Here is a 14,829-nt window from a genome sequence, read left to right on the forward strand (position 1 = left end):
GGAGGTCCCTATCATATTCGTGCACTGTCCAGCTCGGGATTCTATTTGCAATAAATGTGGCAAGAAGGGGCACTTTGCAAAAGCGTGCCTATCTAAATCTACATATGGAGGTAAATCTACTAACAGCTACAGTATTTGATCCCTCACAGTCATCTGTTCTTGCAGCTAATGCTGGTACCTCTTCTCCTCAGAGCCTCTATCGGGCAGCTACCTCGACAACAATTAAAGGACGGAAGTTGACAGCCCTTGTCGACTCGTGCAGCGATGACAGTTATATAGATGAAGAGGTAGCGTGGGAATTGAAGCTACCAATACATCCCACTGATAAAGACGTCGCTTTAGCACAGAAATCTTTGCATACAAACTCTCCAGGTTATGGCAATGTAGACTTGACTCTTCATCTTAATGGAGAAACTTATCCATCCACGCGTCTAGCAGTAATGAAGGATTTATGTTCAGGAGTATTACTTGGTCAGGACTTCCAAGAGCAGCATCAGAAAGTGACTATTGAATACGGTGGGCCGAAACCAGCGCTCAACTTATCTGGTGCTAACCCCTACTGTTTGTTGGCAGCCGCTGCTGTGGATGAACCTTCTATCTTCCAGCATTTGTTACCTAATTGTAAGCCTATTGTCACTAAATCAAGACATTACTGTAAAGATGACAAAGAATTCATTGAAGCGGAGACTAGTCGTCTCTTGGCTGAGGGTGTTATTGAGGATAGCATATCACCATGGAGAGCTTAAGTTGTGGTGGTTAAGGATTCCTTTAATTGGCATAAGAAAAGGATGTGTGTTGATTATTCGCAAACTATAAATCTGTTTACAGAACTGGATGCTTATCCATTACCAAGGATTGACACCATGGTTAATGAACTCTCAACATATTGCGTATTTTCGACTTTTGACTTGAAAAGCGCTTACCACCAAGTCCCACTAAAGGAAGCAGACAAGAAGTATACAGCTTTTGAAGCCAACGGACGCCTGTACCAGTTCTGTAGAGTACCTTTCGGAGTTACCAATGGAGTTGCAGCCTTCCAACGAACTATGGATAAGTTGGTGAAAGAAGAAAACTTACAAGGTGCTTTCCCATATTTGGACAATATCACTATTGCTGGACACACTCAAGAACAACATGATCAGAACGTGCAGCGCTTTCTTGAGGTCATCAACAAGAGGAACCTAACTCTCAATGCTACTAAAACTATTAAATCTGTGCGTACCATTAATATTCTTGGCTACTGTGTGGGGAATGGTGTAATAAAACCTGACATGGAAAGACTCCGGCCTCTACAAGAACTACCACCTCCCACTAGTCAAGGATCTTTAAAGAGGGCAATGGGTATGTTTGCTTATTACGCTAAATGGATACAGAATTTTTCTGCTAAGATTCAACCACTGGCAAGAGTAAAGAAATTTCCTTTAGATGAAGAAGCTTTGCAGGCTTTCGAACTACTCAAACAAGAACTTGAAGGAGCAACGCTACACTGTGGATGAAAATTTGCCTTTTGAGGTCGAATGTGATGCCTAGGAAGTAGCAGTCTCGGCAGTACTCAACCAGAATGGCAGGCCCGTGGCCTTCATGTCTAGGACTTTACAAGGAAGTGAAATTCACTATCACATCGTAGAGAAGGAAGCCATGGCTATCGTGGAGGCTGTACGTAAGTGGAGTCATTTTCTTGCTAGACAACACTTTGATCTCGTTACAGACCAACGTTCTGTGGCCTTCATGTTTGATAACAGGAAACGCACTAAAGTTAAGAATAATAAGATCCAGGAATGGCGGATGGAACTCGCAGCCTTCAGTTATACAGTACATTATCGCCCCGGTAAAGAGAATGTGGTTCCTGATGCCTTCACCCGAGCTTTTTGTGGTTCCGTGGTTTCTACGTCATCTACCCTCACTGAACTACATGGGAATCTGTGCCATCCAGGAGTGACTCGCTTGTTGCACTTTGTGAGATCGAAAAATCTTCCCTTTTCCACCGAGGACGTTAAGAAGGTCTGTGCTTCTTGCAGGATATGTGCAGAATTGAAACCAAGATTCTACAAATTCCAAGAAGGAACACTCATCAAGGCGACACAACCAATGGAGAGATTAAGCATTGACTTTAAAGGACCAGTTCCGACAGCCTCGCGCAACCCATATCTACTTATTGTGGTTGATGAATATTCTCGTTTTCCTTTCGCTTTTCCGTGTCCCAACATGAACACAACTACAGTGATTAAGTGCTTAGAACAAGTATTCAACCTGTGTGGGATGCCTCAGTATATACATTCGGATCAAGGAACCTCATTCATGTCCAGGGAGCTCAAAACCTATCTCGCACAGAAGGGAGTTGCAACAAGTCTAACTACCCCTTTTCATCCAATCGGCAATGGGTAAGTGGAGCGGCTCAATGGTACTGTATGGAAGGCAATCCAGCTGGCACTCAGGTCTCGAAATCTTCCCGATCAGCACTGGGAATTAGTACTCACTGATGTGATACATTCACTTAGATCCCTTCTGTCGACAGCAACTAATGTCATACCCCATGAACGCTTTTTTGGATTTCCGCGCCGCTCATCCTCGGGGAGCATAAAAATTGATATTAACTTTGAAAAACTATCATTAGTGAAATGACCGTTAACTGCAAAAAAAGAATGACAATACGTTAGCAGCGAGGTGGTCTAGGGGGGGACGCTTAACAGGTTAAGGAATCTTGCACAACAATGAGTAAAATACAGGCATCCACTTTTGATGGAATTTGTAGACTATGAAAAAGTCTTTGATAATGTGCACCGGCCAATTTTGTGTTGAGTCCAGTGTTGTTATGGAATTCCACATAAATATGTAAAATTGATTAAGTCTGTACATGAGCATAGCAAGAGAAAAGTTAATGTTAGCGGAGTCCTATCAAATGAATTTACAGCAAACAGAAGAGTTCCTTAAGGAAATGTGTTGTCACCTATGTTGTATATCCTCCTCATGGATTTTGTAATGCCCAGAACAATTGGCGATGGTGGAGAAGATTGGACTGGATTGGTAATAGGAAACTAGCTGACTTAGAGTATGCTGATGACACTGTCCTTATTAGAAGGACACCACAGGATTTGTAATGCTTGCTTACCAGAATGCATGAAATATCACAGGAGGTTGGGCTCGAGATAAATAGAAGAAAGATAGAGATAAGAACGAAATATGCAATAGAAGATTGAATATCATTGGAAGGAGACATGATTAATAAAGTGGAAACATTTAAGTATTTAGGAACTATGATCTCTAATACTGGGTCTTTAGAATGGAGTTTAATGAAAGATTGAAAAAAGCAAATAAAAAATGGCAAAGATCAAATCGTCTGAATTTACATATAAAATTCAGGCTGTATATCATTTTAGTGAGATCTGTATTACTATATGGACATGAGTCATGGTATGACAATGAAACAATATCCAACAGATTTTGCAGATTTCAGAACAAACCCCTCAGAAGAATTTTGGGAGTTGAATGGCAGGACAGGATTAATAGTGAGGCTATAAGAGGGATTACTCTAGGAAAATTATTAGTTTTATTTTTCTTGTTATCAAATTGTACTTTGAAGCGTATAGCATCTGAATTTTGGGAAGAATCATTGAAATGACGAGGTTCAGACATCTAGATCAAAATTATTAAATATTTTATGTATCTTAGTGATATAAAGAAGTGTTTCCATCCTCCTCAGCATGCTGCTATAGACAATACTAATTATGAAGAAAAATTAATCATCATAGTAGAGAAAATAAGCAATGAAAGTGCCATAGCTGTAATATATAGAGTGCCTGTGGCCATTTAATTAAAAAAAAGATGAACCTTTATCTGCATATGTGAAATATTAGGTCAACCTCTCCACTATGGAATCAGAAAATGTCTTTGCTGATACTACTTTATTTCAGTAGTCCTCTATAGTATACGGTGTAACGATCACTTTTCCTCTTAATTCCATGAGGTTTAAATGTCAAGCTTCATTCTATCAAAAATAGTGGGTTACTGTTCAAAGTAAAGTAAACTACTTTCATTACTCAATTTCATGTACATTGATAATGGGAACTCTTTATTCTATCCTTTGTATTTTATAACCTTTAAGTTGTAACCTTCCTCAAAGTTTGAGTCAAAGAACATCTTTTCATACTGACTTTCTCCTATTGTTTTTCTTATACAGTACCTTCATTTTCAAATAGCAAAACATTTTGGAGCAGAATCGTATAGTGTATTCTTACCTGCAAGTAGAAGGAACTTTTCCAAGGAATATGGCATACGTGATAGGAAGACGCGGCTTCTTGGGCACCTGGGACCGTCGAGGAGCCTTCTCTTCCACTTCACTTTCATAAAGCTGCAGTAAAAGAAACATTTTACAATTATAAAGATGAAAGCAAAATTGAATAGTTTAATATAAGTGAACTACACAAGGTGAAATGCATTAGCCATTTTTCAAGAAATGTATTGTCACTAGGCTTATCTATTAAATCTAAAAAAAATACCTGCTAGAATCCTTACAAGTTTCAAGAAAATTAAAGAAAAAAAAATTGTCTTTTTCTTTAAACTGAAACATCTAAAGGAATTAAGGATAAAAATGTATATCAAAAGAAAATTCATTAGCCTAATCCATGTGACTGTTACTTCTTGTCAAAATAAATAAATCTCTAAACTAAATTACTGTATCTATATTAGAATTAGTATGTAGTAGAAATTCAATGAAGTAAAAACAACACATCTTACTTACCAGCAAACTATAAGGCAATAACAGCAACAGACAATTTAGCAGTTACACATACTCAGAATGGATTGCTCTTCCACTAGGGAAGGAAACATTAACTACTGTATAAACAAAGATATACTTTCCCATAATTCTCAATATCAGAATGTAGCAATAATATTTTCTTTTCACAGTAGAACTGTCTGCTCTATGTTCATCAGTGAAAATTATTTAAACAACAATATACCACTAAATGCATAATTTTTAGATGAGAAGTGTTGTTAAAGAACAGACCTGATATTTCCCGCAAAAAAAAAAAATTAATAGTAAAATTTATTAATTCCATACTCACCTGATGTCCATATTACTATTCTCTAGATGCTTATTTATATCAACATTTACCCCTTAAAACTAAAACTTTCCCATTTTCTTTCCTTCAATATGCTTAGCCCTCTAGTTTTGTAGAGCAAATCTAGCCACTAATGGAAATGGCATTAGCTTGGGAAGGTTGTACCATCCTTTGTCTTTCAGTCTCATAAGTCTAAACTAATCCCGATCCTCTTAAAGTCCTAATCAAGTGAGTATAGAAATAACAAATTTCAATGTTATAATTCTGTTTATTCCAATGAACCATCTCAGCTGTTCATATTGATGATTCCCATACTCTGATAGAGGTGGGTCGGTAAAGGAAAGATAGGCCATAATAACCCTGAAATAACAAACCTATTCAATACCCCAAGATTTACTTTCCCTATACACGTGCATTTAATAAAGGAATGAGCATTCTAGCGGTAAGTAGTAACTAATGTACCATTCTCTTTTCAAAGTCGAAATTATACCTATCCTCTTGACAACATGAAACAGTGGTGAGGAGGGTGGGCATGTATATGAACATCAGGTCAGTAAAGAAATATAAGAAATTTTATTATTAAAATTCAGTTTATTTCCATGACCTTCTACTGATGTCCATATTGCTGACTCCCACACTCTACTAGAGGTGAGACGCAACTATAGGAAAGATACAATAAATTTAATTAAAAGTAATATACTGAACTATGGTTAGGATTTACTAACCTGGTCCAAATTACTTTTAACAAACCATCTCAAAATATGGTTTGAAATGCAGGACTCTAGATTATTCAATAAAGATATTTATAAAACCGAACTGTAGCTAGTCTGAATATTTTCATATGTAACTTACTGTATACAGTACTTTGATTGATACCTAATCCATTTCAAATTAAAACCCCACATACCTGTATATAAGGGAATTAAGAATCAACTGAACTCTTTAATTACTTAAACCATATCCCTGCAGCCTCTATAGGGACTAGAGACTAGCAATCTTCATTAGTAAACCATGATTCTTCAAGATAATGTAGTGCAGCAAAAACCTACTTGGTATGCCAATGAGCTGCTGCTACAACTTTCCAAATAAAGGTTTCTATAAAAATCTATGGTAAGTCAATGCCTACTCAAATTATGTATAGTACCTTCACTTTCAAACCTATTTATATCTACTTCTATGACAAACTTCAAATTACAAATAATATTGCTTTTTTGGTCATAGGATAATTAGGGACCTTATTCAAACAATTCACAATAGCTGAAATTGTCAAAATAATAATGAACGGCTCTTATTGGATAAATAAACCTATTTCTGCTGAAAAATTTCATCCATTTTCAGAAAAAATATGAGAAAAAATTTAGTAAAACTCTTGGCATTAGAATCATTTTTGAAGCTCTAAAGGAAGACAAAGGGGACAAAAATCATCTTGTGCTCCCTGATTACTTTGACAGATAGTGTTTGTGATCCGCTTATGTGTTTGGCTGAAGTTCATGCCAACAGGAAAAGGGGGTTTCATCATGAGATCATTAATCCGCACATTTCAGCTGTTGAAAATTTGGAAGCAATACATAAAAAGATATTACAAATCCAATCAAAAGGTCATTTTATGCATGAATATATCATCATCATCATCCTACACCTATAGACACAAAGGGCTTCGGTTAGATTTCGCCAGTCGTCTCTATCTTGAACTTTTAATTGAACACTTCTCCAATAATAATCTCCGACTTCACACTTCATAGTCTGCAGCCATGTAGGCCTGGGTCTTCTAACTCTTCTAGTACCTTGGGGAGCCCTGTTAAATGTTTGTTAAACCAATCTCTCTTGGGGAGTGCAAAGAGTATGCCCAAACCATCTCCATCTCCTACTCACCATGATCTGATTCACATGGCACTTAAGTAATCTATTTTATAGTTTCATTTCCAATCTATTACTTAACCTAGCCATTGTCTGATTTGCTTTTTTTCAATCCTTCATTAAACTTCAATTCTAAAGACCCTGTATTAGAGATCATAGTTCCTAAATATTTAAATGATTCTATCTCATTAATCCTTTCTCCTTCCAATGTTATTTCCTCTTACAATGCATATTCTGTTCTCATCATCTCTGCATATCTTCAGCCCAAACTCCTGTGATATTTCATGTATTCGGGTAAGCAAGCATTGCAAATCCTGTGTGTTCTGCTAATAAGGACAACGTCATCAGCATACTATAGTTCAGCTAATTTCCTACTATCATTCCAGTCCAATCCTTCTCCACCATCTTCAACTATTCTATGCATTACAAAATCCATGAGGAGGATAAACAACATAGGAGACAACACATTCTCTTGGAGTACTCCACTGTTCACTGGAAATTCATTTGATATAACTCCACTAACATTAACTTTGCTCTTGCTATGCTCATGAACAGACTTAATCAAATTTACATATTTCAGAGGAATTCCATAATAACACAGGAATCCCAATAAAACAAAAGCTATTTTTATAGTTCACAAATGCTATATCAAATTAATCATATGAAATATAAGTATAAAGATAAATATACCTTTTAAATACTGTAAAACCAGAACAATTTTACAGAAATTACCTCATTACTCTAGGCCTTGCAATACTCAATGATACAATATAACTGCTATAAAACCTGAAATTGGATGTTTCCTATAAAAATTTAACAATTTCCGATCAAATATTCCATTATTTTTTAAAGGGAATATTGGTAGATTGTATTTGTAACGTATAATAGATTATCTAGGCTCTAGAGTATTTCAGAAACCATTTGTTTCCAATTATATGATGCATAGTCTCCCCTTCATCAGATGCAGCACAAATGGGTGTTAATGAATCACCTTTGAGAGAGGTTGGTTATACATACTGTATTGGCTTTGTACAGCAAACTTTTTGGACACTCCATCAACAGGTGCCACAGATCTGTGGTCAGAAAAGAGCAATTTCCACCATCCTGCTGTTCGCATAAATTCTGAACTTGTTTAACATCTGCTGAACCATGGCTAACTGTGAAAATTATATATAGAGTTCTTATTTTTCTAGGGGAGTACATAGTATATTATCTAGCTAACATTTCAGCATATAAGGTATAAGTAGAGTATGGGAAGTATTTACATGTGTAGAGAGGAGAGATATAGGGATCTGGGTTACTCTCTATTTATGCCCAGCATATTCTAGGTATCTAAATGATCTGCTGGAAAAGTGCGAAACCAGATGTTATATCTTTTAAAGGGTAATGTACTGTAAATCCAGAATTTGAGGCTCTGTGATAACTCAGATCTGGTAGATGCCGAGTATCACCAGACTACTGAAAAGTGCATTAAAGCCACTAGTTACCTATTAGAGAGTAAAGTTGTGTTTAAAAGGGTAGGTTAGGTCTGAAATAATACTCTGAACAAAGATTTAAATTAATTTCTGGAATTACCAAAAAATAAGTTATTGGTCTCTTATGATAACAAAAACTAACTACATAGGCAGTAGCAAAAACTGCCTGAAGAAAAAACAGTATCATCATTTAAAAACAATGAGACTATCCTTCTCTGTTTGAATATCATCATCTCCTCCTACGTCTATTGACGCCAGTCATCTCTATTTTGAGCTTTTAATTCAATACTTCACCATTCATCATTATCTACTTCACGCTTCATAGTCATCAGCCATGTAGGCCTGGCCCTTCCAACTCTTCTAGTGCCTTGTGGAGCCCAGCTGAACGTTTGGTAAACTAATCTCTTTTGCGGAGTGCGAAGAGCATGCCCAAACCTTATCTATCTACCCCTCATCATGATCTCATCCACATATGGCACTCGAGTAATCTCTCCTATAGTTTCATTTCTAATCCTGTCTTGCCATTTAACTCCCACTATTCTTCTGAGGGCTTTGTTCTCAAATCTACTAAATGTATTGGAGATTGTTTCATTGTCATACCATGACTTATGTCCATAGAGTAACACCGATCTCACTAAACTGATATATAGTCTGATTTTTATATGTAATTTCAGGCGATTTGACTTCCAAATTTCACTTAACCTAGCCATTGCCTGATTTTCTTTTTCATAATCTTTCACTGAACTCTAATTCTAAAGACCCTGTATTGGAGATCATCGTTCCTAAATACTTTAATGATTCTACCTCATTAATCCTTTCTCCTTCCAATGATATTTCATCTTCCATTGTATACTTCATTATCATCATCTCTGTCTTTTTTCTATTTATCTTCAGGCCAACCTCATGGGACATTTCATGCATTCGGGTAAGCAAGCATTGCAAATCCTGTGGTGTTCGGCTAACAAGGACAGCATCATGAGCATACTTTAGGTCTGCTAAATTCTTATCACCAATCCAGTCCAATCCTTCTAAACTATCTCTGATTGTTCTAGGCATTACGAAATCCATGAAGAGGATAAACAACATAGGCGACAACACATTCTCTTGGAGTACTTCGCTGTTTACTGGAAATTCATTTGATAAGACTCCATTAACCTTAACTTTGCACTTGCTATGCTCATGAACAGACTTCATCAAATTTACATATTTAAGAGGAATTCCATAATAACACATAACACTCCACAAAATTGACCAGTGCACACTATCACTGTTTAAATATATCCTTTTAAAACATAGAATTACATGCAAAGGAAAATATAAATGATTACATAAGTTATATACACTATACAATGTAATAAATAGGCGTAAAAATGTACTCAAAAAAGACATTAAAAAAATGCAAAGGTTTAGGAGACTAACAAAACTAAAATGTCAGCCATTCTTTGTAATAGTGATAATAATATGAAGACTTACCCACAATAAAAAGGGGGAATAAAGAGGTTTATAAGGTAGTTTTATACTGAATTATCGGAACACTTAACTTATGCTTCACGTCCCCTATGTAACGTTACCTCCCGAATAATAGCCATTTAATATTTGAGAATTGAAATTTGTCTTAACCCACTACATATAATATTTACATCTTTACAGCCTGACCTGTAAGAGCAATAAAGGCACTTGGGTTAGATTTTACCAGCTATAGTAACCACATGATGAGCTAGTGGCTAAGCTTGCATGTGAACGAAACACATTACCATCTGAAACGTGATATGCCACCAGTCATTAAAAATATTCATAGATTCAATCAAATACAAATTTAAGAGCATCTACAATTTGAAACGCCATCTCACCCCACACCACCCCCACCCCCCCATAAATAATTTTGTTGTTTCAGGGTGCTTACTTCATCGAGAGGGACATAAGGATCCATTTAGTTTTCTACCTCACAATCTAGATGTCTAATAGAGCTACAATACTTGGAGGGCAAAAATGCAAGATATTAGCTACAGAGGGATCTAAAGTAGTTAAAAGAATTTGAGACTTTATGAACAGAACAGGATCTGTAAGGAGCAGTGACCATTCAGAACCCTTACTGTAAGATTACTATGTAACCAAGACCACTAGACCTAACTATGGAAGCCTGGCTAGTGTACGCAACTGGGCATGCAAGTCAGATACCTACTACACTAACATTCTGAGAATTACAAGAGAATTTAACCAAGTTAAGATTCTTCATACTCATAACTGATTATACAGGTAAGAGTATTGGCGCGTCGTAACATTATCTAATACGAAGAGACAACTAAGCTCTTCTCTCATCATAAACTTGTTTTTCAGCCATTATGAAAACTAATGTCTGTCGTTCTGTTTACAATGTTCTACTCCCCATAAGTTTATTCATACGCAGATACAAACTTCCAAGTCATTTAAATGGTGTCATTATAATACTAATCATGTTTTCTACGACTGGCCAATCAAAATTTGGTTGATTGCGTCATGCTGCATAAACACAGCACATGCAAAAGGAGCAAGCAGGAGGTTGCTCTCAGTATCTACTTACAACTGCTGGTCAGGAAGTGAAGAGGTTCTTCTCTCACTTCCTCTCTACGATCAAGCCTTTCGCATTTTTCTCGTTTACCCTTTAAATGTTTAGGTCTCTTGACTTGTATTTTTTCTTAATTCACAGTCATTTGAGTGACTATTCATTAACTGTGGATTACAGGTGAGTGCTTCCTGATGTCCAGTAAATCTCAGTAATGTATTTACGTTTTTACCCAGGTCGGGATAGCAACTATCATGACATCCTCATGAGCAGGGTGGACATACACAAACCCTGTGTCCCTCTTGCGTAGACAAGAGATGTTCAAGAGTCTCTCCATGTAGTTACTGTAGGAAGTGAACTCCTTTACAATGGGAGAGATTCATTTTCTCATCGCAGGAAACTTAATGAGATTTCTACGTTGCTGAGTCTCCTCCTCAGTGATATAGAAGTCTCATTCTATGCGGCACAAACCTCCCTTCAGTTTTTTCATATTTATCAAAACAACCCTGATTACCTGTCTCCAGCTCATGTTATTGATAAAGGCCTGCCTCGTAAGCCTAAAGGTCCTGAACAGAAAATTCTTATAAAGGGAGCCCAGAATAAATCAAGAGATTTGTCATCTCTACTCGGAGGGTGGTCGGACCGCTTCGGCTGAGCTGCATCCCCACCCCACAAGAGTTAATAATGCTTTCATACTCAAAGCAGGCCTCTCCTTCCAAGTCTAACAATGATGTGAACTCAAGTGTAACTATTCCTGCCCTACCAAGAATTCCTTCAAAGAATATAGTTACAGTGAACATTCAAATTAACAAATCTAAATGCTCCACTTTATCTAATAATGGTGATGTCACTGTGCGCCGTCTTATTTCAGCATTGTGATGATGGACCAACTTTGCTGAGCTTGCAGAATTTTCTTCATGCGCAAGACAAGCTTACAACTTAAATTTGTTATGCGTAAGACAGGGTTGTAACCCATCCCAGTGTATTCCAGCAAGGACACATTCTATGCTAGTTTTATGCGTGAGAACTTTTACTCCTCAACACATCAGGATTGAGACACCTTAAGAAATCCAGGTGATGGCCAAAATTATGGCCCCAAGGCCATGATTGATGAGCATAAAATCATCGTCTGCTCAGGGGATTACCCTTCACGTATCTTGAAAGGTGACGACACTAAAGAATCGTCTCTTTACTATGAGCGTGGTCGGACAGCTTCGGCTGTGTTTCTCCCCAAACTCCCAAAGTTGGAAATACCTTCATGCTCCTAGCAGGGTTGTCTTTCCAAGCTTACTAAAACTGGGAAGTTGTGTACTGTATAACTATTCCTACCTTTCCAAGAAATTCTTCTATGAATACCGTCAGGCCGAACGTTCAGATTCATAAATCTGAATGTGCCGACGTATCCAGACATGATGACATCCCTGTATGCGCTGCCTTCTCTATGCATGAGGTTACTACCCACAGCCTAGGCAGGCAGGCAACAGGTTCAAGCAAGGTGACTTGTCATCCCTAAGCATCATGACGTCACCAAACATGCTGCCACCTTGATGTGTGAGAGTAGAGTGTATTCCTGATATAGAAATGAATGCTCTTACGATGGAAGCAAACTAGACTTCTCCCATTCCTTTTCTGCCTCCTCTTCACGTTATTCCTCAAGGGAAAGGAAGGACGGTGGAGGAAGAATAAGGAACTGTTAAGACAGAAATTTCTCACAAGGATATCATTACTATCGATTATTCCCAAGAAAACCTCTTGGTGCATGCGAGTACAAGCTCTGCTGATGTTGAGGCCCTAGTATTGAGCTCGTAAGACTCTCAATTCATTAAGATCATAAACCTAATCCGCCACTTGAGAGGTTTGGATGAGCCTCCCTTAGCGCAGACTGCTAATAGAAAGTGCCGCATCAACGATACCTTCCCGCAGTCTCAGAGCCCCAGACTTTGGTTTGACATGGCCTTTTCCAACCAGACTAAGGACACACTTGAGTTTATGAACTCTCACGTTTCCACTGCTGAAAACTCATTAAAAGCGAGTAGATCATAGAAACTTCTGCCATTACCTCTGCCATGCCAGAGACATTTTTATGTTAATTCTGGTGCTTTTAAGAGCCCTCTTCCCATTGATCCAGATGTGGCCTACCGGGTACCTTCAGTTCCTTCGGAAAGGCTACAGAACTTACCAGCCACAATTTCAGGTCCTAAACAGGCAAACATGAAGGTAGTTACCATGGCAGCCATTCAGACCTGCTCGTGGATAGACCACTGGTCTGGGACATTCTCTCGCTTTGCTGTTTCAAGGAACCTCAAGGATGAGACCATACAGAATCAGTTCCAAGGAATTCTCAAGATCTAGCGCTAAAGCCATCGAGTTCCTCCTCCTCTAGAACGTTATCCTGTGGGGAAATTGTGGTCTGAAGAGGCGGGATGCTGTCATAGGAAAATGCTCTGGACAGCTGTCCCCTAGAGATGCTACAGTTCTCAGGAACTCTGACCTATCAACTCTCCTTCTCTCTTTCCGTCCTCAGACGTTACAATGAATTATGGTTTGTGTGAAAAAAAAAAGCTTTATAGTGTGTGTGTTACATAAAAATACATGCCACTTTATAAATTGTCATTTAAATTGATAATGAATTGTAATATTTTTGTTAACCTTCAAGAGCCCCCCCCCCAAAATGACAATCTGTTATTTTTTCTTTTAACAGGTAATGAGAGCAATACCCTACACCCAGTAGGGAGTCAAATAGAGGTACTGTGATAGGAGTCACATTTTATAATCCTGCACCTGTTTACGTTGCTGGTCAGCCTGGTGAAGACTGTCAAAGGCAGGTTTGCCTGGGTAAATTGTCTGACTTGAGGAAGTGTGGAGAACCTGTTAAGGATGGGAGGCGAGAGTGATTTGGACTCCCCTCTGCTTTTAAAGGTGATGTGGACTTGTCAAGCTGGTGACTGGATATTTTCTAGTTTTTTAATGTGGGGAATTCTTAGGATAGTAGTGCAGTGGACACTTCAGTGAAAGAAAACCCTACAGTTGAATAGATATTTAGAGATTTTTGACCAGACTCTGTTCATTCACTGTGTAGATCTTGAACTGCAATGTGGTGGGGTTCTCCATTAAGCTTGATGATTTCTTGTGCCACCAGCTGGGAACTTTGACAATGATTGTAGCTGCCGGGGTTGGCTGCTGAAAGTATTGTGTGTCTGGACGTTTATTGTAGCGGTAGTGTTGCTTGGTGAGATAGTTGGACCACCCAGGCAACAGCAACAGCAATAGTCTGGCCTATTCTTTAAAGATTCTCCTCTGTCCTCATACACCTGCCAACACTGAGGTTACCAAACAATTCTTCTTCACCCAAGGGGTTAACTACTGCACTGTAATTGTTCATTGGCCACCTTTCTATTGGTAAGGGTAGAAGAGACTCTTTTGCACCCAGCCCGCATCGCACCACTTACCTCTCCGCCCAGCACAACATCCCATCCTATCCTCAGTCTTGTATTCTCTCTCCTTGCTTGTGCATCTCCCACTTCAGTCCTTTTTAAGCAAAATCACATTTTCATGTAAAAAAGTGATGTATTTGTATTTAGTGGTACATACTTCTGTACAGTGTTTATTTTTACCGGGTAATGTACTGTAAATGAGTCCTTTCCTACAGTATTGCACAAGAGAAGATGCATCAGGAGTTGCGTCATGCTTCAAGACTACTGCATAGAACTTCATATGAAAATGGTTAGTGGTCTTTGTATAAATATGTACACTTAGTTAATCTTAAATGCATTATCATTGTACGCATATTGTATAGTACAGTATTATAGTAGTGTGTAATAATGTTTATTAATCATACAGTACAGTACTGTACATAAATCACTACATGTACTATACTCTACAATATGTAAACTTA

The 14,829-nt window shown here is 37.9% G+C and overlaps 1 protein-coding gene across 6 annotated transcripts in view; it reads right to left on the reverse strand.

The window, feature by feature from the left end:
- Positions 1-14,829, reverse strand: part of lost (methenyltetrahydrofolate synthase domain-containing protein lost) — a 362,666-nt gene that overhangs the window by 11,376 nt on the left and 336,461 nt on the right. For all 6 annotated transcript variants that reach the window (XM_068363774.1, XM_068363769.1, XM_068363770.1 and 3 more), the window contains one exon: positions 4,236-4,348. In XM_068363774.1, coding sequence (XP_068219875.1) covers positions 4,236-4,348 — 113 coding nt within the window. The remainder of the gene's footprint in view (positions 1-4,235; positions 4,349-14,829) is intronic.

This window comes from Palaemon carinicauda, chromosome 40 (genome assembly GCF_036898095.1).
Source record: "Palaemon carinicauda isolate YSFRI2023 chromosome 40, ASM3689809v2, whole genome shotgun sequence".
Classification (NCBI taxonomy): domain Eukaryota; kingdom Metazoa; phylum Arthropoda; class Malacostraca; order Decapoda; family Palaemonidae; genus Palaemon; species Palaemon carinicauda.